The following is a 26,208-nucleotide window of genomic DNA, read 5'->3' as shown; positions in this document are numbered from 1 at the left end:
CCTGGATTACGGAAACACCCTTTACGCCAGCACCACCGCAAAACTTCAGAAAAAACTCCAACGCATCCAGAACGCATCAGCCAGACTCATAATAGACATACCGCGTAAAGAACACATTTCTGGTCACCTGAAAAACCTTCACTGGCTCCCCGTCAATAAGAGGATAACTTTCCGCCTCCTCACCCACGCACACAAAGCTCTTTACGAACTTGGACCCGATTGCCTCAATACACGTCTCTCCTTCTACACCCCCCCGCCAGCTGCGCTCTTCCAACCAAGCCCTCGCTGTTGTTCCCCGCGTCAACAAAACCACCATGGGAGGTAGATCATTCTCCTACCTAGCGGCCAAAACCTGGAACTCACTTCCCATGCACCTTCGACTCACTCACAACCACCTAGCATTCAGAAAGCAACTTAAAACCTGGATATTCGAGAAGTAATTCCCCACCCCTCTTCAAGCGCCTTGAGACCCTCTGGGTATGTAGCGCGCTATATAAATCTACTGACTTGACTTGACTTGACGTCGCGCCTAGTGTGGCCGGACTCTATGTCAGCAATTTTGAGAAACAGATCATCAATGCAGGACAAGTGATCCACCCCCCCCCCACTGATTGACAGATTTGAACCAAAGGAAACCGGATGGATCAGAAATGTCCTTCTCCACACCCCCATTGATTGAAGAAGTTATCCTATGATAGAATTGTTTGAGTGTATGTTAAGGTATCTCATGCACATTGCTAAGTTAGCATAGGCTTATAAGAAGTTTAAATGCCATTTTACCTTTTTGCTGCTTTTGCACACAACACTACATGTATGTTGGTGTAAGTTAGGCTGCGTGAATTTCTTCACATGAGAATGTCTTATTTTCCCTAGACTTACATTTCGATCTTAGTCTGCACAGTGAGTGCTGAAGCCTCCAAGGTTAGCATAACAATGTTAGGTGTTGTTCGGGCTGATTGGCTCGTGCTCTAGAGACAACATGCGCGCAGCTGCAGTTAGCTGAAATTCTGGCTCCTTTAATATTACAGTCCATACATGATTTTAGACACTTGGAGAAAAATCTGTTACCAGAGAGCGAGAGCTTTGGCAGATCCTGATGTGATTCACCTTAGCTGATCTTGGAGGTATGGGGTCCCCTATTCAAGCCTAAGAGACCTTCTATATTTTATAAAACATAGTTCCTAGCTAGGGAGGGTGGCATACAAGGCACTCGAGGACCTGTTTCCACCATTGTTATAATATGATTTTCCTTTTATGTTTTATGCAATTGTAACAATGCTGATCGTATTATTTTTAATGATGTGCCTTCTTATGTTAGCAAATGTACTGCATCTTAGAGCACTTTGTTAAAATAAACATTTTAAACTTTACAGTGTCACTTTTTTACCCATGTTGTGGACTATTATGAGAATAGCAAACAAAAGAGTGTTCTTGATTCCCACCATTCCTGAGAGTAACCTAAGTCGCATGTTCTGGGTTGTCTAATCATTGGTTACTTTGCTATAGGACGAAAAGCTACTGTGACACTGATGCTAGTGGGTTAGGGGTTCTAGGTACTGAGGTGAGTTTTTTGGTCCACCACAATTCACTGATGTATGTCTTGGGTCTCTGTGTGTGCACAGTTCTGTGTATGAGCAGAATCTCTGCAACATGGCGCCCAATATAGTTGTCTTATTTTTGAGACTCTCGAGTAGTGCTTATATCAGTCGAACACTCCCTCACTATTGTTTCCGTTTGACAGTGATGACGGATAAACCTACCTACAGTTAAATAGGTCTTTTCAAGCTTGATAATTTAAAAAAGGTTTCTATTGAATTACTACCCAGTTGTGCTACATTACTTTGCATTGTTCCTGTTCTTTTCCATGTCCTTATGGCTGACGTTGACATCCCTCAACATAGTAGGGTGGCTGTCCGCACTCACTTGCAGATGTATGGCATCACAGTGGATGGCTTGGCGGTTGTTTTTTGGGTGAGTGCTGAAGCAGCATACCCATTTGAGCTCTTCTACTCATGGGTTACCTTTCCTACAGTTGACGCAGGTACCGGTTTGTTTCAAGTCTATACTCCCACAGCCGTGCCTCTACACTACATCCCATATAGGGCACTTGAAATCCCTAATAATGCTTGGCATCATCACGTTTGGCCCAGCGCCAGGACCCCTGGCCCCCGCAGATCCCAGCCCACCCGCCGTACTTACGACAACGCCACCCTCAACGCACTCAACACCGGCAGAGTCCCGGGATGCTACCGAGCCACCCCGAGACGCACCCACGGACCCTTCTGCTGCACCGCCTGCAAGTTCACCTGCATCCGGACCTGCCTCGCACCAGCACCCGCCAAGACGAACACCAGCAGCAACATCCTCAAGTGCATCCTGCTCAACACCCGCTCCGTCCCCAGACACGCCATTCAACTCTGGAACCTCATCGACACCACAGCTCCTGACGTTGCCTTCCTCACGGAGACCTGGATGAACGCCTCTTCAGCGCCCGACATCGCCATCGCTATCCCAGAGGGCTACAAGATCACCCGGAGGGACCGCACCGCCAACCAGATGGGAGGAGGCATCGCCATCATCCACAGGAACACCATCCGCATCACGACCAGCACCGACGACATCCTGACCACCGCCGAACACCTACACTTCCAGATCCACACCGACCCGAAGACCACCCTCAGAGGCACCCTGATCTACCGACCCCCGGGGCCACGCACCCAATTCAGCGAGGACATCGCCGACTTCATCAGCCCGCATACCCTCCGCTCCGCTGACTACATCCTCCTGGGGGACCTCAACTTCCACCTGGAGAACAACAACGACCGCAACACCTCCACCCTGCTCGACAACCTCGCCAACCTCGGACTCAAGCAGCTGGTGTCCACCCCCACCCACCTCGCCGGACACACACTCGACGCCGTCTTCTCATCCAGCAAAGACATCGCCTTCACCCACGCCACCGAACTCCACTGGACGGACCACAGCTGCGTACACTTCACCTTCAAAAGAATGACGATCCACCACCACCAGCAACAGGTTGCCCATAGCAGCTGGAACAAGATCACAGCCGACCAGCTCACCGCTTCCTTGAGCCAGCACCCTCCGGCCAGCTCAGCGAACCCCAGCCAGGCCGCCGACAACCTCACGAAGTGGATCAGCAACTGCGCGGACGAACTCGCCCCACTGAGGACCCCGCCCAGCAGACCCAGCAGCAAGAAGGCCCCATGGTTCACCGACGAACTCAAGAGCTCTAAGAAGAACTGCCGAGCCCTCGAGAAAGCCTGGAGAAGGGAGCCAACACCAGACACCATGACCACCCTCAAGCTCGCCACCCGGAAACACCACCAACTGATCCGCGCCACCAAGAAAACTGCATTCAAGGACCGGCTGGATAACAACGCACACAACAGCAAGGAACTCTTCAACATCGTGAAAGAGCTCTCCAACCCCGAAGCCGGAAACAACGACATCACCCCATCGCAAGAACTCTGCAACTCCCTCGCCTCCTACTTCCACAACAAGATCGCGGACATACACAACAGCTTCAGCACCCAACCGACGAACGCCATGACCGTCTCGACCAAACCAACGCCCCCCACCACCACCCTCCGCGCCTGGACCCCGATCAGCACCAAAGACACCGTCCGCATGATGAACTCGATCCACTCCGGATCCGGAGCTGAACTCGGACAAGACGGAAGTCCTCATCCTGGGAACCTCGCCATCCGCCTGGGACGACTCCTGGTGGCCCCCCGCCCTGGGCACCGCACCCAAACCGACAGAACACGCACGCAACCTGGGCTTCATCCTGGACTCCTCCCTATCCATGACCAAACAAGTCAACGCCGTCTCCTCGTCATGCTTCAACATCCTGCGCATGCTACGTAAGATCTTCCGGTGGATCCCCACCGAGACCAGGAAGACGGTCACCCAGGCCCTCGTCACCAGCCGACTGGACTACGGCAATGCCCTCTATGCCGGAACCACCGCCAAGCTCCAGAAGAGACTCCAACGGATCCAGAACGCCTCAGCCAGACTCATCCTCGACGTCCCACGACACAGCCACATCTCCGGACACCTGAGAGACCTGCACTGGCTTCCGGTCAACAAGAGAATCACCTTCCGTCTCCTCACCCACGCACACAAAGCCCTGCACGATCAAGGCCCGAGCTACCTCAACAACCGCATCAACTTCTACGCTCCCAAACGTCACCTCCGATCAGCCAGTCACGCCCTCGCCGCCGTCCCCCGCATCCGAAGAGCGACGACAGGAGGAAGGTCCTTCTCCTACCTGGCCACAAAGACCTGGAACTCCCTCCCGACTGACTTGCGCCTGACCCAAGACCACCTCGCCTTCAGGAAGAAGCTCAAGACCTGACTGTTCGAGCAGTATCAGCACCCCCCCCCCCCCTAGCGCCTTGAGACCCTCCGGGTATGTAGAGCGCTCTATAAATGTCTATGATTGATTGATTGATGGCGCCCTTCCCCCATCCTTAAAGAGGGTTCGGTTAGGCTCTTTGTCCATTCCAGGGGCCACGTGGCCGGTCTTGGCCAGCTATACTCCACATCTGCGTTATAAACAGTCACTATTGAGAAGTTGCGTGTGCTCTATACTTCTTTGGTTAGAGTGCACTGGGCTCTGGCACAATATGTGACCCACAACCTCCAGGTGGGGGCACCTGGCACTGCAGCATGTCCTGTTGGACCAGCCGGGATCAAAATTAATCCCGTCATGGTGAATTTGGTTATGGGCAAGCACCCCCAAGATTAGGATTATATGCCTTTCTGGCTTGCTGAGAAGTTTGAACAACTGGAAGCGGTATTTCCTAATACGACTCCTGTTGAAAAACACAGGATTCTAACCATTAGTTATGCGTATCATGCGTAAAAGGTTTAAGACCACACTTGACATATCCAATGGCTTCTTTAGCCATAACCTGTTCTCTATTAGTTGTCAATGGACCGCTTTTACCAGTGGCGGAAAACAAAAACAGTTCTGGAGATTAGCTATGGGCTATAAGAACAGTCCTGGCGTCTTTTCCGTCCGCATTGTCTCTCTTTTGGAGAGACTCGACCCTGATGCGTGTCGGTATGTTGATGACATTTATCTCACAGACGACAAATTATGGTCGCATCTGTGTCGCGTTGACTGCATCATTTGTATGTTTGTGGACTTCAGTTACAAATTTAACTTTGCAAAATCACACATTGCAGAGTACACAGTGTTGTTCCTGGGCTATGAGCTTAACAATGAAGGTCGAGGTTTAGCACCTCACTTCCTGGAGAAATGCGCACAGTTGTGCGCTCCTACAACTCTGAAAAAACTACAATGTTTACTGGGTTTTCAAAATTTCTGGCGTACTTACATTCCCGAATATGCCCAGCGTATCAAGCCTCTTTACGCCTTGGTAATACCTCCTTTTATCAAATCTTGCTGGCTGCCTGAACATTCTGAAATGCTGCAATCTTTGCAGTCTGATCTTCTTGAATCTAAGTATTTACTGACTCATGATAACCACACCAACCTGGTAATAAGAACCATACCTGGGGCGGTGGGTTTCACATATCTGACTTTTAATGAGGGTGACACAGTCCCTATTGCTTACAAGTCACACTTGAACACTTTGGCTGAAATGCAATTTTCCACAGTCGAGAAAGTTTTGACTGCAGTGCAGATGGCGATTCTGAAAGAACGGACACTGTCGCAGGGGAAACGCATGTTGGTTGTTACACTGTATCCTGCCTTGGATGCAGTGACGAAGGCCAGTGTACCAAATTTGAAAGCTTTGTATCCTTGGTAGATACAATGGGCGACATCTTTGACGTCTCCAGATGTCACCTTTATTTTTGATTCTTCTTTGCAGACTCAAGAGTACATGCAGTATGAATTTGTTCACCCGGCTCCTCTGACCATGCGCCCATTTCCATTGTATCATTTACACAGACGGACCGGCGCAGCTAGTGACGGAGTCAAAGCATGCGTATTCTGGAGCCTGCGGAATAGTGGTGGGTATTATGGTGAATGGAGATTTCAAGTCCGATGTCATGCATACACAGACATTAGGGGACTGTACCGCCCAATTGGCTGAGCTACGTGCTCTGATGCTTGCACTGTAGTACGCTGACCCTAGTGTGACTACTCTTATCCTTATCGTAAGTGACTCTTACTACTGTGTTCAGTCTTACAATGACAATTTATTCTTTTGGACTCAGAATGACTATCGTGATTCCAAAGGTAGCACGATTAAACACAAAATGCTATGGGTTCGAGTGGCCGAGCTTAAAGAATGGCTGCCACTCGCGTTTGTAATTCATACTCTTGGTCACCAAGGCGTGGGGGTACACGCTATTGGTAACTGTCTTGCTGATGAAACAGCGAAGACCGCAGTTGCGACATACTTAGTAACAGCAGTTACACGTTCCAAAGGTAAGATTGATGATGACATCTTGGCAGCTATTGCCGCAACAGAGAAGGGAGGTAATTTCCCGAGAAGTTTCCCTACTAAATACTTTTATCTTTCAAGTCCTGATAAAGTTCCCTATGTGAGAATTAACGACGTTGGTGACAGGTTTATTCCCAACTCGGACCGCAGGCAGTCTTTGATAACAGCGGCACACAAGGGCATGGCCTCGGCTCACGCCGGCCTGTCAGCTACTCTATCTCTCGTACAACAGCATTTCTGGTGGTGAGGATTGAACAAACAGACGTGTGATTATGTCCTTCATTGTGACATATGCCAGCAGATAAAACCTTCAACTGCTGCGCGCTTGCCCCAGACACAGTTGTGCATATCTAATAAACCACTTGGGTGTGTTAATTTAGATCACTGCGGTCCTTTCTCCTCTGATACTGCGTATAAGTACATCTTAGTTGCAGTTGATTCGTGCACACGCTTTGTTTGGGTGTGGCCGGAAAGGAGTGCTGGTGCCCGCACTGTCATTATGGATTTGCGTGTCTTTGTGGGAATTTTTGCAAGTGGGACCTTTCATTCGTACCAGGGTCCAGCGTTTGACTCTAAGGCATACAAGGATGCTGTGCGTTCATTGGGGTTCCAAGATAAATTTCATCTCCATACAGGCCTGAGGGCAATAGTGTTATGGAGCGAATGAACTGTGACTTAAAGCAATCCTTGACAGCTAAGGTTTTAGGTACAGGCCAGAACTGGCTAGCCCATCTCTATAGCGTGCAGCGTGCACTTAATATTCTCCCCAGAAGGTCTCTGGGTGGGCGGACCCCATACGAAATGCTCTTTGGCTTGAAATGTTTGTTCCGGATCTTGAGGTTCTAGACCTGGCAGTGTCTGCCGCATCCTTTGACGTAGATGAACATCCTGCTGTTTTACAGAATCTACAAAAGACCAGAGACAGTCTTGCAAAGGAACATTTGCCCTTCACATCTGATGCTGCTCTTCAGATTCTGTTAGTTGGCTGGCTACCCGGAGTTGGTGACCTGGTCCGTGAGAAAGTGGAGAACAAGAAGGAATTTGGCCCCTCATACCGTGCACCATTTCCTGTGCTTGGCGTGCAGGGTACAAGAACAGTCATTTTACCACCACTTACTAGTTGCAAGGAAAACAGGTACATCTCTATTGACAATGTCAAATTACAGCGAGTGGCCGATTCTTCTTAGTATGACTCCAGCGGTCTCTTGTTCAGCAATGCTGAGAAAATCTGTTTTGTCTCCGGCAAGGCCCACCAGGCTTTATGTTGCATTTGAGATCTCATGAAGTTATCCTAAGGTATAATGTTTTCAGTGCATTTAAAGGTATCTCCTGTAGTTATCCTATGATAGACTTGTTTGAGTGTATGTTAATGTATCTCATGTACTTATCCTATGGTATAATAGTTTGAGTGTATGTTAAGGTATGCCATGTACTTATCCTTTGGTATAATGGTTTGAGTGTATGTTAAGGTATCTCATGTAGTTATCCTAAGGTATAATGGTTTGTGTGCATGTAAGGGTATCTCATGTATTTATCCTGTGGTATAATGGTTTGAGTGTATGTAAAGGTATCTCATGTAGTTATCCTATGAGAGAATTGTGTGAGCGTATGTAAAGGATTCTCATGTAGTTATCCTATGATAGAATTGTTTGAGTGCATGTAAAGGTATTTCATGTAGTTATCTTATGATATAATTGTTTGAGTGTATGTAAAGGTATCTCATGTAGTTATCCTGTGGTATAATGGTTTGAGTGTATGTAAAGGTATCTCATGTAGTTATCCTATGGTATAATGGTTGGAGTGTATGTTAAGGTATCTCATGTAGTTTTCCTGTGGTATAATGGTTTGAGTGTATGTAAAGGTATCTCATGTAGTTATCCTATGGTATAATGGTTTGAGTGTATGTAAAGGTATCTCATGTAGTTATCCTATGGTATAATAGCTTGAGTGTATGCAAAGGTATCTCAAGTAGTTATCCTATGATAGAATTGTTTGAGTGTATGTTAAGATATCTCATGTAGTTATCATGTGATATAATATTTTGAGTGTATGTAAAGGTATCTCAAGTAGTTACCGTATGGTATAATGGTTTGAGTGCATGTAAAGGTATCGTATGTAGTTATCTAATGGTATAATGGTTTGAGTGTATGTAAAGGTATCTCATGTAGTTATCCTATGGTATAAGTGTTTGAGTGTATGTTAAGGTATCTCATGTAGTTATCCTATAATAGAATTGTTTGAGTGTATGTTAAGGCATCTCATGTAGTTATCCTAAGGTATAATGGTTTCAGTGCATGTAAAGGTATCTCATGTAGTTTTCCTATGATATAATTATTTGAGTGTATGCAATGGTATCTCATGAAGTTATCCCATGGTATAATGGTTTGAGTGTATGTAAAGGTATCTAATGTAGTTATCCTATGGTATATTGGTTTGAGTGAATGTAGTTATCCTTTGGTATAATGGTTAGAATTTATGTAAATGTATCTCATGTAGTTTTCCTATGATAGAATTATTTGAGTGTATGTTAAGGTATCTCATGTAGTTATCCTGTGGTACAATGGTTTTAGTGTATGTAATGCTATCTCATGTAGTTATCCTATGGTATAATCGTTTGAGTGTATGTAAAGGTATCTCATGTAATTATCCTATGATAAAATTGTGTGAGTGTATGTTAAGGTATCTCATGTAGTTATCCTGTGGTATAATGGTTTGACTGTATGCAAAGGTATCTCATGTAGTTATCCTATGGTATAATGGTTTGAGTGTATGTAAAGGTATCTCATGTAGTTATCCTATGGTATAATGGTTTGAGTGTATGTAAAGGTATCTCATGTAGTTATCCTATGGTATAATGGTGTGAGTGTATGTAAAGGTATCTCATGTAGAAATCCTATGGTATAATGGTTTGAGTGCATGTAAATGTATTACATGTAGTTATCCTATGGTATAATGGTTTAAATGTATGTAAAGGTATCTCATGTAGTTATCCTATGGTATAATGGTTTGAGTGTATGTAAAGGTATCTCATGTAGTTATCCTATGGTATAATGGTTTGAGTGTATGTAAAGGCATCTCATGTAGTTATCCTATGGTATAATGTTGTGAGTGTATGTAAAGGTATCTCATGTAGTTATCCTATGGTATAATGGTTTGAGTGTATGTAAAGGTATCTCATGTAGTTATCCTATGGTATATTTGCTTGAGTGTATGTTAATGTATCTCATGTAGTTATCCTATAATAGAATTGTTTAAGTGTATGTTAAGGTATCTCATGTAGTTATCCTATGATATAATAGTATGAGTATATGTAAAGGTATCTCATGTAGAGATCCTACGGTATAATGGTTTGAGTGCATGTAAAGGTATTACATGTAGTTATCCTTTGGTATAATGGTTAGAATTTATGTAAAGGTATCTCATGTAGTAATCCTATGATAGAAATATTTGAGTGTATGTTAAGGTATCTCATGTAGTTATCCTGTGGTATAATGGTTTGAGTGTATGTAATGGTATCTCATGTAGTTATCCTATGGTATAATCGTTTGAATGTATGTGAAGGTATCTCATGTAATTATCCTATGATAGAATTGTGTGAGTGTATGTTAAGTTATCTCATGTAGTTATCCTGTGGTATAATGGTTTGACTGTATGCAAAGGTATCTCTTGTAGTTATCCTATGGTATAATGGTTTGAGTGTATGTAAAGGTATCTCATGTAGTTATCCTATGGTATGATGGTTTGAGTGTATGTAAAGGTATCTCATGTAGTTATCCTATGGTATAATGGTTTGTGTGCATGTAAGGGTATCTCATGTAGTTATCTTATGGTATAATGGTTTGAGTGTATGTAAAGGTATCTCATGTAGTTATCCTTTGGTATAATGGTTAGAGTTTATGTAAAGGTATCTCATGTAGTTATCCTACGATAGAATTGTTTGAGTGTATGTAAAGGTATCTCATGTAGTTATCCTATGGTATAATGGTTGGAGTGTATGTAAAGGTATCTCATGTAGTTATCCCAAGGTATAATGGTTGGAGTGTATGTAAAGGTATTTCATGTAGTTATCCCAAGGTATAATGGTTGGAGTGTATGTAAAGGTATCTCATGTAGTTATCCTATGGTATAATGGTTTGAGTGTATGTAAAGGTATCTCATGTAGTTATCCTATGATAGAATTGTTTGAGTGTATGTAAAGGATTCTCATGTAGAGATCCTATGGTATAATGGTTTGAGTGCATGTAAAGGTATTATATGTAGTTATCCTTTGGTATAATGGTTAGAGTTTATGTAAAGGTATCTCACGTAGTTATCCTATGGTATAATGGTTTGAGTGTATGTAAAGGTATCTCACGTAGTTATCCTATGGTATAATGGTTTGAGTGTATGTAAAGGTATCTCACGTAGTTATCCTATGGTATAATGGTTTGAGTGTGCGCAAAAGTATTGCATGTCGTTTTCCTTTGGTATAATGGTTAGAGTGTATGTAAAGGTATCTCATGTAGTTATCCTATGATAGAATTGTTTGAGTGTATGTTAAGGTATCTCATGTAGTTATCCTGTGGTATAATGGTTTCAATGTATGTAAAGGTATCTCATGTAGTTATCCTATGGTATAATGGTTTGAGTGTATGTAAAGGTATCTCACGTAGTTATCCTATGGTATAATGGTTTGAGTGTATGTAAAGGTATCTCACGTAGTTATCCTATGGTATAATGGGTTCAGTGTATGTAAAGGTATCTCATGTAGTTATCCTATGGTATAATGGTTTGAGTATATGTAAAAGTATCTCATGTAGTTATCCTATGATAGAATTGTTTGAGTGTATGTTAAGGCATCTCATGTAGTTATCCTGTGGTATAATGGTTTCAATGTATGTAAAAGCATCTCATGTAGTTATCCTATGGTATAATGGTTTGAGTGTATGTAAAGGTATCTCACGTAGTTATCCTATGGTATAATGGTTTGAGTGTATGTAAAGGTATCTCTCGTAGTTATCCTATGGTATAATGGTTTGAGTGTATGTAAAGGTATCTCACGTAGTTATCCTATAGTATAATGGTTTCAGTGTATGTAAAGGTATCTCATGTAGTTATCCTATGGTATAATGGTTTGAGTGTATGTAAAGGTATCTCACGTAGTTATCCTATGGTATAATGGTTTGAGTGTATGTAAAGGTGTCTCACGTAGTTATCCTATGGTATAATGGTTTGAGTGTATGTAGGGTGGAATTCAAGATATGCTGCACAATTCATAAATGCCTGTTTGGCACTGGTCCAAAGTACCTATCAGAAAAATGTAGACCTTATGAGCCAGCCCCCTCTCTGCGCTCTCAGAATCAATCTTTGCTTCAGGTACCACGTATTAAAAAGGAAAGACAGGGAGGCTGAGCTCTATCCTACAGAGGCCCTACCCTCTGGTACTCCCTGCCCCTCGCTCTTAGGCAAAACTCTAATTTAGCCACCTTTAGGAAATGTTTACAGACACATTTGTTCCTGACCATGTAGATACTTTCTCTTCCGGCCCTGATTGTCTTTTATTTGAACATAGCTTTTGTAACGAACACAAGCGCGGAGATACCCCTCCGGGGGTCGAATTCCAGCGCTATACAAGCGATTACATAAATAAATAAAAGTATTTCATGTAGTTATCCTATGGTATAATGGTTTGAGTGCATAAAAATGTATTACATGTAGTTGTCCTTTGGTATAATGGTTTGAGTGTATGTTAACTTATCTCATGTAGTTATCCTATGGTATAATGGTGTGAGTGTATGTAAAGGTATCGCATGTATTTATCCTGTGGTATAATGGTTTGAGTGTATGTAAAGGTATCTTATGTAGTTATCCTATGGTATAATGGTGTCAGTGTATGTAAAGGTATTACATGTAGTTATCCTTTGATATAATGGTTATCGTGTATGTAAAGGTATCTCACGTAGTTATCCTATGGTATAATGGTTTGAGTGTATGTAAAGGTATCTCTCGTAGTTATCCTATGGTATAATGGTTTCAGTGTATGTAAAGGTATCTCATGTAGTTATCCTATGGTATAATAGTTTGAGTGTATGTAAAGGTATCTCACGTAGTTATCTTATGATATAATTGTTTGAGTGTATGTAAAGGTATCTCATGTAGTTATCCTGTGGTATAATGGTTTGAGTGTATGTAAAGGTATCTCATGTAGTTATCCTATGGTATAATGGTTGGAGTGTATGTTAAGGTATCTCATGTAGTTTTCCTGTGGTATAATGGTTTGAGTGTATGTAAAGGTATCTCATGTAGTTATCCTATGGTATAATGGTTTGAGTGTATGTAAAGGTATCTCATGTAGTTATCCTATGGTATAATAGCTTGAGTGTATGCAAAGGTATCTCAAGTAGTTATCCTATGATAGAATTGTTTGAGTGTATGTTAAGATATCTCATGTAGTTATCATGTGATATAATATTTTGAGTGTATGTAAAGGTATCTCAAGTAGTTACCGTATGGTATAATGGTTTGAGTGCATGTAAAGGTATCGTATGTAGTTATCTAATGGTATAATGGTTTGAGTGTATGTAAAGGTATCTCATGTAGTTATCCTATGGTATAAGTGTTTGAGTGTATGTTAAGGTATCTCATGTAGTTATCCTATAATAGAATTGTTTGAGTGTATGTTAAGGCATCTCATGTAGTTATCCTAAGGTATAATGGTTTCAGTGCATGTAAAGGTATCTCATGTAGTTATCCTATGATATAATTATTTGAGTGTATGCAATGGTATCTCATGAAGTTATCCCATGGTATAATGGTTTGAGTGTATGTAAAGGTATCTAATGTAGTTATCCTATGGTATATTGGTTTGAGTGAATGTAGTTATCCTTTGGTATAATGGTTAGAATTTATGTAAATGTATCTCATGTAGTTTTCCTATGATAGAATTATTTGAGTGTATGTTAAGGTATCTCATGTAGTTATCCTGTGGTACAATGGTTTTAGTGTATGTAATGCTATCTCATGTAGTTATCCTATGGTATAATCGTTTGAGTGTATGTAAAGGTATCTCATGTAATTATCCTATGATAAAATTGTGTGAGTGTATGTTAAGGTATCTCATGTAGTTATCCTGTGGTATAATGGTTTGACTGTATGCAAAGGTATCTCATGTAGTTATCCTATGGTATAATGGTTTGAGTGAATGTAAAGGTATCTCATGTAGTTATCCTATGGTATAATGGTTTGAGTGTATGTAAAGGTATCTCATGTAGTTATCCTATGGTATAACGGTGTGAGTGTATGTAAAGGTATCTCATGTAGAAATCCTATGGTATAATGGTTTGAGTGCATGTAAATGTATTACATGTAGTTATCCTATGGTATAATGGTTTCAATGTATGTAAAGGTATCTCATGTAGTTATCCTATGGTATAATGGTTTGAGTGTATGTAAAGGTATCTCATGTAGTTATCCTATGGTATAATGGTTTGAGTGTATGTAAAGGCATCTCATGTAGTTATCCTATGGTATAATGTTGTGAGTGTATGTAAAGGTATCTCATGTAGTTATCCTATGGTATAATGGTTTGAGTGTATGTAAAGGTATCTCATGTAGTTATCCTATGGTACAATGGATTGAGTGTATGTAGAGGTATCTCATGTAGTTATCCTATGGTATAATGGTTAGAGTGTATGTAAAGGTATCTCATGTAGTTATCCTATGGTATAATTGCTTGAGTGTATGTTAATGTATCTCATGTAGTTATCCTATAATAGAATTGTTTAAGTGTATGTTAAGGTATCTCATGTAGTTATCCTATGATATAATAGTATGAGTATATGTAAAGGTATCTCATGTAGAGATCCTACGGTATAATGGTTTGAGTGCATGTAAAGGTATTACATGTAGTTATCCTTTGGTATAATGGTTAGAATTTATGTAAAGGTATCTCATGTAGTAATCCTATGATAGAAATATTTGAGTGTATGTTAAGGTATCTCATGTAGTTATCCTGTGGTATAATGGTTTGAGTGTATGTAATGGTATCTCATGTAGTTATCCTATGGTATAATCGTTTGAATGTATGTGAAGGTATCTCATGTAATTATCCTATGATAGAATTGTGTGAGTGTATGTTAAGTTATCTCATGTAGTTATCCTGTGGTATAATGGTTTGACTGTATGCAAAGGTATCTCTTGTAGTTATCCTATGGTATAATGGTTTGAGTGTATGTAAAGGTATCTCATGTAGTTATCCTATGGTATGATGGTTTGAGTGTATGCAAAGGTATCTCATGTAGTTATCCTATGGTATAATGGTTTGTGTGCATGTAAGGGTATCTCATGTAGTTATCTTATGGTATAATGGTTTGAGTGTATGTAAAGGTATCTCATGTAGTTATCCTTTGGTATAATGGTTAGAGTTTATGTAAAGGTATCTCATGTAGTTATCCTACGATAGAATTGTTTGAGTGTATGTAAAGGTATCTCATGTAGTTATCCTATGGTATAATGGTTGGAGTGTATGTAAAGGTATCTCATGTAGTTATCCCAAGGTATAATGGTTGGAGTGTATGTAAAGGTATTTCATGTAGTTATCCCAAGGTATAATGGTTGGAGTGTATGTAAAGGTATCTCATGTAGTTATCCTATGGTATATTGGTTTGAGTGTATGTAAAGGTATCTCATGTAGTTATCCTATGATAGAATTGTTTGAGTGTATGTAAAGGATTCTCATGTAGAGATCCTATGGTATAATGGTTTGAGTGCATGTAAAGGTATTATATGTAGTTATCCTTTGGTATAATGGTTAGAGTTTATGTAAAGGTATCTCACGTAGTTATCCTATGGTATAATGGTTTGAGTGTATGTAAAGGTATCTCACGTAGTTATCCTATGGTATAATGGTTTGAGTGTATGTAAAGGTATCTCACGTAGTTATCCTATGGTATAATGGTTTGAGTGTGCGCAAAAGTATTGCATGTCGTTTTCCTTTGGTATAATGGTTAGAGTGTATGTAAAGGTATCTCATGTAGTTATCCTATGATAGAATTGTTTGAGTGTATGTTAAGGTATCTCATGTAGTTATCCTGTGGTATAATGGTTTCAATGTATGTAAAGGTATCTCATGTAGTTATCCTATGGTATAATGGTTTGAGTGTATGTAAAGGTATCTCACGTAGTTATCCTATGGTATAATGGTTTGAGTGTATGTAAAGGTATCTCACGTAGTTATCCTATGGTATAATGGGTTCAGTGTATGTAAAGGTATCTCATGTAGTTATCCTATGGTATAATGGTTTGAGTATATGTAAAAGTATCTCATGTAGTTATCCTATGATAGAATTGTTTGAGTGTATGTTAAGGCATCTCATGTAGTTATCCTGTGGTATAATGGTTTCAATGTATGTAAAAGCATCTCATGTAGTTATCCTATGGTATAATGGTTTGAGTGTATGTAAAGGTATCTCACGTAGTTATCCTATGGTATAATGGTTTGAGTGTATGTAAAGGTATCTCTCGTAGTTATCCTATGGTATAATGGTTTGAGTGTATGTAAAGGTATCTCACGTAGTTATCCTATGGTATAATGGTTTCAGTGTATGTAAAGGTATCTCATGTAGTTATCCTATGGTATAATGGTTTGAGTGTATGTAAAGGTATCTCACGTAGTTATCCTATGGTATAATGGTTTGAGTGTATGTAAAGGTGTCTCACGTAGTTATCCTATGGTATAATGGTTTGAGTGTATGTAGGGTGGAATTCAAGATATGCTGCACAATTCATAAATGCCTGTTTGGCACTGGTCCAAAGTACCTATCAGAAAAATGTAGACCTTATGAGCCAGCCCTCTCTCTGCGCTCTCAGAATCAATCTTTGCTTCAGGTACCACGTATTAAAAAGGAAAGACAGGGAGGCCGAGCTCTATCCTACAGAGGCCCTACCCTCTGGTACTCCCTGCCCCTCGCTCTTAGGCAAAACTCTAATTTAGCCACCTTTAGGAAATGTTTACAGACACATTTGTTCCTGACCATGTAGATACTTTCTCTTCCGGCCCTGATTGTCTTTTATTTGAACATAGCTTTTGTAACGAACACAAGCGCGGAGATACCCCTCCGGGGGTCGAATTCCAGCGCTATACAAGCGATTAAATAAATAAATAAAAGTATTTCATGTAGTTATCCTATGGTATAATGGTTTGAGTGCATAAAAAGGTATTACATGTAGTTGTCCTAATATGAGCCTCAGCCAGGCTCATATTAGACATCCCGCGTAAAGAACACATCTCTGATCACCTGAAAAACCTCCACTGGCTCCCCGTCAATAAGAGGATCACTTTCCGGCTCCTAACCCACGCACACAAAGCACTCTACGAAATCGGTCCCGAATGCCTCAACACACGACTATCCTTCTACACCCCCTCCCGCCAGCTACGATCCTCCAACCAAGCCCTTGCCACTGTACCTCGCATCAACAAAACCACCATGGGAGGTAGATCCTTCTCCTTCCTAGCAGCTAAAACTTGGAACTCACTTCCCACTCACCTTCGCCTTACTCAGAACCACCTAGCATTCAGAAAGCAACTCAAAACGTGGATATTCGACAAGTAACTACCCACCCTTCTTCAAGCGCCTTGAGACCCTCTGGGTATGTAGCGCGCTATATAAATCTTTTGACTTGACTTGACTTTGAGTGTATGTTAACTTATCTCATGTAGTTATCCTATGGTATAATGGTGTGAGTGTATGTAAAGGTATCGCATGTATTTATCCTGTGGTATAATGGTTTGAGTGTATGTAAAGGCATCTTATGTAGTTATCCTATGGTATAATGGTGTCAGTGTATGTAAAGGTATTACATGTAGTTATCCTTTGATATAATGGTTATCGTGTATGTAAAGGTATCTCACGTAGTTATCCTATGGTATAATAGTTTGAGTGTATGTAAAGGTATCTCACGTAGTTATCCTATGGTATAATGGTTTGAGTGTATGTAAAGGTATCTCACGTAGTTATCCTATGGTATAATGGTTTGAGTGTATGTAGGGTGGAATTCAAGATATGCTGCACAATTCATAAATGCCTGTTTGGCACTGGTCCAAAGTACCTATCAGAAAAATGTAGACCTTATGAGCCAGCCCGCTCTCTGCGCTCTCAGAATCAATCTTTGCTTCATGTACCACGTATTAAAAAGGAAAGACAGGGAGGCCGAGCTCTATCCTACAGAGGCTCTACCCTCTGGTACTCCCTGCCCCTCGCTCTTAGGCAAAACTCTAATTTAGCCACCTTTAGGAAATGTTTACAGACACATTCTTGTGGGACACCCCCGCGCCGCACGGCCACCAGCTGCTGCGTGTGCCCCCAGTGCCTGCCTCTGCCTCAGCGCCGGCCTCGCTGCCGCCTTGAGCGATCCCCGTTGGTTTTCACCCGTTTTTGCCCGACATTTGTGCTTGTTTCTTTGTGTGCCGTAAGATCGTCAGCTTAACTGTTTTCCCCCGTTTTGACCTGAATTTTTGCCCGACATTTGTGCTTGTTTCTTTGTGTGCCGTAAGATCGTCAGCTTAACTGTTTTCCCCCGTTTTGACCTGAATTGTTGCCTGTATTTTTCTGTGCCGTTTCCTCTTAGTGTGTTGACCCCCTAATTGTGCATTGTGCCTGTCTCCTTCCTGTTTGCCCGCCTACCTCGCCGCCCTCCGCTCTCCCTCCCTGCTCCCGCTTCCCGCCACCTCCATTAGCCCCGCCCCTTTCTCTTCTGTTCCCTCCCCGATCCCGCCTCCCAGCTGCTCCGCCCACCCGCGCACTTCGCCTTAAATGGCGACCGTGCGAACGCGCAGCGGTCAAGCGCAGCGGGCGCGCCGATTGTGCGCCGAAGGCACGCCAAAGGTAAGCCCGTCTACGCCCGTCCGCGCCTGGACCGCGCCCAGTGCCAGGACCCCTGGCCCCCGAAGAGCCCGACCAACCCGCCTGACGTACTCCGCCGCCACCCTTACCGCACTCAACACCGGCCGACTCCCAGAATGCCACCAAGCCACACCACGACGCACCCACGGACCTTTCAGCTGCCACGCCTGCAAGTTCTCCTGCATCCGGACCAGCCTCGCACCAGCACCCGCCAAGTCGAACACCAGCAGCACCCACCTCAAGTGCATCCTGCTCAACACCCGCTCCGTCCACAGACACGCCATCGAACTCTGGAACCTTCTAGACGCCACAGCCCCTGACGTTGGCTTCCTCACGGAGACCTGGATGAACGCCTCTTCAGCTCCCGACATCGCCATCGCTATCCCAGAGGGCTACAAGATCGTCCGGAGGGACCGAAACGCCAACCAGATGGGAGGAGGCATCGCCATCATCCACAGGAACACCATCCGTCTCACGACCAGCACCGACAACACCCTGACCAGCGCCGAACACCTGCATTTCCAGATCCACACCAACCCGAACACCACCCTCAGAGGCACCCTGATCTACCGACCCCCTGGACCACGCACACAATTCAGCGAGGACATCGCCGACTTCGTCAGCCGGCATGCCCTCCCCTCCGCCGACTACATCCTCCTGGGAGACCTCAACTTCCATCTGGAGAACAACAACGACCACAACACCAGCACCCTGCTCGACAACCTCGCCAACCTGGGACTGAAGCAACTGGTGTCCACCCCCACCCACCTCGCCGGACACACACTCGACGCAGTCTTCTCTTCCAGCACAGACATCGACTTCAGCCACGCCACAGAGCTTCAATGGACGGACCACAGCTGCGTCCACTTCACCTTCAAGAGAACGACGATCCACCACCACCAACAACAGGCCGCCCGCAGAAGCTGTAACAAGATCACAGCAGACCAGCTCGCCACCTCCCTGAGCCAGCACCCTCCTGCCAGCTCAGCGGACCCCAGCCAGGCCGCCGACAACCTCACAAAGTGGATCAGCAACTGCGCGGACGAACTCGCCCCACTGAGGACCCCGCCTAGCAGACCCGGCAGCAAGAAGGCTCCATGGTTCACCGACGAACTCAAGAGCTCCAAGAAGAACTGCCGAGCCCTCGAGAAAGTCTGGAGAAGGGAACCGACACCGGACAACAGGACCTCCTTCAAGCTGGCCACCCGGAAACACCACCAGCTGATCCGCGCCGCCAAGAAAACAGCATTCAAGGACAGGTTGGACAACAACGCACACAACTGCAAGGAACTCTTCAACATCGTGAAAGAGCTTTCCAACCCCAGCGCAGGAAACAACGACATCACCCCATCGCAAGACCTCTGCAACTCCCTGGCTTCATACTTCCACAACAAGATCGCGGACATACACAACAGCTTCAACAACCAACCAACGCACACCATGACCGAACAACCACCCCCCACCACCACCCTCCACGCCTGGACCCCGATCAGCACCGAAGACACCATCCGCACGATGAACTCCATCCACTCCGGATCACCGACCGACCCCTGCCCTCACCACGTCTTCAACAAGGCCGACGCTGTCATCGCACCCCACCTGCGAGACATCATCAACACATCCTTCGACACCACCATCTTCCCTGAGAGCTGGAAACACGCCGAACTCAGCGCTCTACTCAAGAAACCAACAGCGGACCCCACCGACCTCAAGAACTACCGCCCCATCTCACTCCTCCCGTTTCCAGCCAAAGTCATCGAGAAGACCGTCAACAAGCAGATGGCCGCCTTCCTCGAGACGAACGGATCCCTCGACCCCTCACAGTCCGGCTTCCGAGCCAATCACAGCACCGAGACCGCCCTCATCGCCGCCACCGATGACATCCGAGCCCTGATGGACAATGGAGAAACAGCGGCCCTCATCCTCCTAGACCTCTCCGCGGCATTCGACACGGTCTGCCACCGCACCCTAGTACGGCGCCTCAGCAACATCGGAATCCAGGACAAGGCGCTGGAATGGATCATCTCCTTACTCGACGGAAGAACACAGAGAGTCCGCCTACCACCGTACAAGTCAGAGGCCTCCGAAGTCATCTGTGGCGTCCCTCAAGGATCATCTCTGAGCCCCACCCTCTTCAACGTCTACATGAGCCCCCTCGCGGCCATCGTACGCAAACACAACCTCAGCATAATCTCCGACGCCGACGACACCCAGCTGATCCTCTCCCTGACCAACGACCCCACCGCCGCCAGAGCCAACCTGCACGAAGGGATGAAAGAGGTAGCCGAGTGGATGGCGACCAGCCGCCTGAAACTGAACTCGGACAAGACGGAGGTCCTCATCCTGGGCCCCTCACCCTCCGCCTGGGACGACTCCTGGTGGCCTCCCGCCCTGGGCACCGCACCCAAACCGACAGACCATGCACGCAACCTGGGCTTCATCCTGGACTCCTCCCTCTCCATGACCAGGCAAGTCAACAACGTCTCCTCGGCGTGCTTCAACATCCTACGCATGCTACGGAAGATCTTCTGGTGGATCCCCACCGAGACCAGGAAGATCGTCACCCAGGCCCTCGTCACCAGCCGACTGGACTACGGCAACGCCCTCTACGCCGGTACCACCGCCAAGCTCCAGAAGAGACTCCAGCGGATCCAGAACGCCTCAGCCAGACTCATCCTCGACATCCCACGAACCAGTCACATCTCCGGACATCTGAGAGACCTTCACTGGCTCCCCGTCAACAAAAGAATCACCTTCCGCCTCCTCACCCACGCACACAAAGCCCTACACAACCAAGGCCCGAGCTACCTCAACAGCCGAGTCAACTTCTACGCTCCCAAACGCCACCTCCGATCAGCCAACCACGCCCTCGCCACCGTCCCCCGCATCCGAAGAGCGACTACAGGAGGAAGGTCCTTCTCCTACCTGGCTGCCAAGACCTGGAACTCCCTCCCGACCGACCTGCGCCTGACCCAAGACCACCTCTCCTTCAGGAAGAAGCTGAAGACCTGGCTGTTCGAGCAGTAGCGGCACCCACTCCCCCCCCCCAGCGCCTTGAGACCCTACGGGTATGTAGCGCGCTTTACAAGTGTCATTGATTGATTGATTGACATTTGTTCCTGACCATGTAGATACTTTCTCTTCCGGCCCTGATTGTCTTTTATTTGAACATAGCTTTGGTAACGAACACAAGCGCGGAGATACCCCTCCGGGTTCGAATTCCAGCGCTATACAAGCGATTAAATAAATAAATAAAGGTATCTCATGTAGTTATCCTATGGTATAATGGTGTGAGTGTATGTAAAGGTATCGCATGTATTTATCCTGTGGTATGATGGTTTGAGTGTATGTAAAGGTATCTTATGTAGTTATCCTATGGTATAATGGTGTGAGTGTATGTAAAGGTATCTCATGTAGTTATCCTATGGTATAATGCTTTGAGTGTATGTAACGGTATCTCATGTAGTTATCCTAAGGTATGGGTCCAGCCCTCTTGGACCTACATTGGATATCTCTGAGTCATGGGTTTACAGTGTTTCACCATTATATATTCATTGTTTCTGTTATGCCATGTTATCGGTTTTCCAATCAGATCGAATATTTCCCTTACTTTATTACAATCTTACTTTGCCAACTAGCTCACATTTCTCTGAGATCTTTTGTTCTGGACATTTCTCTCATTTCAATGGGTTTTTTGATAAATAAAAGGCAGGTGACCTGGCAAGAAAATATATTTAAACCTAACAATGCTCCTGTGAAGGTGCTTCAAAGTTTAATATCTGGTACTATATTTTTGAAATCAACAAACGATTTAAAATTTTGAAATAAAGTCAACCTACCTGCACGGAAACATAGTGTCTGTCTCAGGTAGGGCGATAAACCTATCCAGGAAGAGTAATCTTCTGTTCCAGGCTTGTGTCTTACACAGGTGTAGTTCTGTCCACCAAGTCCTTCTTGTGTGTTATGTTGGTCACACTGGGTCACTGTTGCAGTGGAAAAAGGAGAGGACTGATTTAAAGAGGGAGAGATAGAGAGAGAGCGAGAGAGAGAGAATGTGAGAGATGAAATTAAAGGGCTCGGAAGAAAGAGAGCTACAGGCAGAGAGAGGTAGAGAGAGAGAGAGAACGAAAGAGAGAGAGAGAGACAAAACGTTGAGAGAAAGACTAGGAGAACATGAACGACACAGAGCAAGAGAAAGGGTAAACAGGAAGTGATAAGGGAGAATGAGTGAAATTCAGATAGAGTGAAAGAAAGGGGTGAAATATAGAGGAAGCAATAGAAAGAGGGATACAGGTAGATCAAGAAATAGAGAGATAGAGGGGGAAGTGGAAGAGAGTGAGAGCAAAACTGAAAAAGATTGAAGGAAAAATAAAGTATGTAAAATATTACTCTTTTAGTATTATTCCATTATACATTCCATTCTTCATAAATACTTTTGTAAATCAGCCCCAATGTGTTTTTTTTAATCCTGGCCATATTGTCCACAGGCACAAGGTGGGAGGGAAAGGATAGAGAAAAGGTTATCGAGAGAAACAGAAAAAAGAAGAGAGAAGAAGAAACTTCAGAGAGAAAGAAGACGAGAGTGGAGGAGAACTAGAGGCAGAATGAGAGAAAAAAAGAAGCTAGAAAGACCGAAAGATATAGAGAAAGAGAGGTTGAGGTAGAGATAGAGAGAAGGAGGATGAAGAGTGAGAGAGATGGAGGAATCAAGAGAGAGATAGAGTGAGAGGGAAATAGACAGGAAGAGTGAAGGAGACCGGGACATCATTCTAGGCCAGCAATGTGGCTACAATTCTAGAAATCTTTCATCAGCAAAGAGGGTACGAGATGCAATGTCTACACCTCACACCGCGACAGCGAAGCAGATATAATTATATTTGAGTGTATATAAGTTGATATTCTGGTGATATTAATATTAGCGCTATTATTATATTGAGAGTAGAGATGTCTTGTTGCCGTGCATCTTTGCCATAAGACACTTCTTCGGCTACTACACCTCTCTTCACCTGGGCAGAAAGTCCCCCTCACAATGCAGGAAATAGGTTTACACTCTTGAGTAAGTTACCTACTTTGTGGTATTCTTTCTCTTTCCAATCTTTATTTCGGCCATTTGGCCATAAAAGAAAACAGTACACATATACAGTTACAATAAGTCAAAACATTAAAACATTGGAAGTACATATGTAAAAATACCATAAAAACGGTGCGTCTAAAATTTTAAGGGGGGCCCAACACCTTTAAAATACGGTTGCGCGTATGCCAAAACTCCACTTTTGTAATAACTTACACTTTTGTAGTATATCCAGCACTACTGATGGCCAACCACTGGTATTGTAACACCCTTCCATAGAAAATTAAATCCCATAGGAAAAAATATTAAATGAAATGAAATGATTTTAAATAGATACAAATATAATGAAATGTAAATTATTAATAACATATTTAGTGCATATTTGTTATTTAATTATACAATATTTAGGTTAATAAATACTGATATTTAAATAAAATGAAATAAATGTAAATATGTACCCACTTCCTTCCAGAAAACAAAATAAAGAAAACAACCCATTCTTTAAAAAGGTTGCTTGCAGAGCTGCCATTTTCAGCTAATGAGATTAATGCACCAGCATTAACTGTCTCAGTACATATAAGCCATGCCCTCAGGATATATTTGAGCAGTACATGATCTAGTTCTTGAAGTTGGGGCGGGGTTACTAGAACTTCTTTACCCATAAAATGAACTCCTTAGCACAGCGCACTAATGGCAAGCCCATCTACACCCGTCTGCAACCAGAATATGTCCAGAACAGCTACTTTGCCGGAAGGAAGGTAGGATCTGCTGTCATGGTCACCCCCACTTTTTGCTGGTGTTGCTCTGTTTTGTGATAAGTCTGATTGGGATCCTGCCAATCAGGACCCCAGGCACTGTGCGTCCTACCTAAATTTGACAATGGTAAGTACTTTGGCACCTTCCCAGTTGGCTCCTACTGGTGTACCCATGTAAGTCCCTTGTATATGGAACTGAGGTACCCAGGGCATAGGTGCACCAGGGGTCTCCCGTGGGCTGCAGCAAGCATTGTGACACCCATGGGAGTCCACTTAAACTGTGACTACAGGCCTGCCATTGCAGCCTGTGTACGTCGGTGCTAGCACCACTCACAACAGATATAATGTTCCTAATATCTGTGGTCAATGCACTAAAAACCTATGCCACCCCTAAAGCAGGCCATTCAGCCCTGAAGGGAGGGTGCTAGGTTATAAGTGTGAGGGTGCCCCCTACAATCCCTGGAGTCTATTCTCCAGGCTTTGTAAGTGCAGTCAGCCATTTAATACACATAGTGAACATCAAGTCAAATACCAGATGACTAACTATATACTGGTTGCACCGAAACCAGTCATGCTGGGTATCAAACATGTTTGAATACTGCCCCGAACACTGATTCCAGTGTTGGATGTAGGATCCCATGTACCGGGGGGCTCCGCTTGGGTGTCTCCCTGTATTTCCATTACCAGCCTTTCAGGGTCTAACAGCAAGCTAGTGCTGCTGCCGACCTCAGGCACGATTCTGCCCTCCTGCTGCTGAGCTGAGCTTGAGCAGGGAAAGGTAGAACAAAAGGTGTCCTGTCACAGAGAGGTGTGACCACCTCCTGTAGCAAGGATCCTGCTCATACATAGAACTGTGCACAGAGACCCAGGACATTAGTGAATTGTGGTGTACCAAGTCAAGTCAAGTCAAGTCAATAGATTTATATAGCGCGCTACATACCCAGAGGGTCTCAAGGCGCTTGAAGAAGGGTGGGGAATTACTTGTCGAATATCCATGTTTTGAGTTGCTTTCTGAATGCTAGGTGGTTCTGAGTAAGGCGAAGGTGGGTGGGAAGTGAGTTCCAGGTTTTAGCTGCCAGCTAGGAGAAGGATCTACCTCCCATGGTGGTTTTGTTGATGCGAGGTACAGTGGCCAGGGCTTGGTTGGAGGATCGTAGCTGGCGGGAGGGGGTGTAGAAGGACAGTCATGTGTTGAGGCATTCGGGTCCAAGTTCGTAGAGTGCTTTGTGTGCGTGGGTTAGGAGGCGGAAAGTAATCCTCTTATTGACGGGGAGCCATTGGAGGTTTTTCAGGTGACCAGAGATGTGTTCTTTACGCGGGATGTCTAATATGAGCCTGGCTGAGGCGTTCTGGATGCGTTGGAGTTTTTTTCTGGAGTTTTCGGTAGTGCCGGCGTAGAGGGTGTTTCCGTAGTCCAGGCGGCTCGTGACCAGTGCGTGGGTGACCGTTTTTTTAGTTTCGGTGGGGATCCAGCGAAATGTTTTTTTGAGCATGCGAAGAATGTTGAAGCAAGATGAAGAAACGGCCTTGACTTTACTGTTCATCAAGAGTGAGGAATCCAGGATGACGCCCAGGTTACGTGCGTGATCCGTCGGGGTGGGTGCTTTTCCAAGGGCCTCAGGCCACCAAGAGTCATCCCAGGCGGAGGGGGGGGGTGCCTAGGATGAGGACTTCTGTTTTATCTGAGTTCAGTTTCAGACAGCTGTGCTTCATCCATTCGGCTACTTCTTTCATTCCTTCATGCAGGTTGATTTTGGCAGTGTTAGGGTCTCTGGTGAGTGATAGGATCAGTTGAGTGTCATCGGCGTAGGAGATGATGTTGAGGTTGTGTTGGCGTGCGATGACCGCAAGGGGGCTCATGTATACGTTGAATAGGGTGGGGCTGAGTGAAGATCCTTGTGGTACGCCGCAGATGACTTCAGTGGCCTCTGACTTGAATGGTGGAAGGCGGACTCTCTGGGTTCTTCCGGTGAGGAACGAGGTGATCCATTCCAGTGCTTTTCCTTGGATTCCGACGAGGAGGATGAGGGCGACTGTGTCTCCATTGTCCAGTAGAGTTC

At 44.4% G+C, this 26,208-nt stretch overlaps 1 protein-coding gene across 1 annotated transcript in view; it reads right to left on the bottom strand.

Annotated features, from left to right (window-relative positions):
- The window catches only part of LOC147736649 (collagen alpha-1(XII) chain-like), a 145,067-nt gene that overhangs the window by 70,542 nt on the left and 48,317 nt on the right, over positions 1 to 26,208 (bottom strand). Inside the window, exon 5 of the mRNA XM_086953797.1 lies at positions 22,162 to 22,305. Coding sequence (XP_086809923.1) covers positions 22,162 to 22,305 — 144 coding nt within the window. The remainder of the gene's footprint in view (positions 1 to 22,161; positions 22,306 to 26,208) is intronic.

This window comes from Lissotriton vulgaris, chromosome 1_2 (assembly GCF_964263255.1).
Source record: "Lissotriton vulgaris chromosome 1_2, aLisVul1.2, whole genome shotgun sequence".
In the NCBI taxonomy this organism is placed as follows: domain Eukaryota; kingdom Metazoa; phylum Chordata; class Amphibia; order Caudata; family Salamandridae; genus Lissotriton; species Lissotriton vulgaris.
Note: the sequence above shows the minus strand (reverse complement) of the source record. Positions and strands in the feature narration are given on the sequence as shown.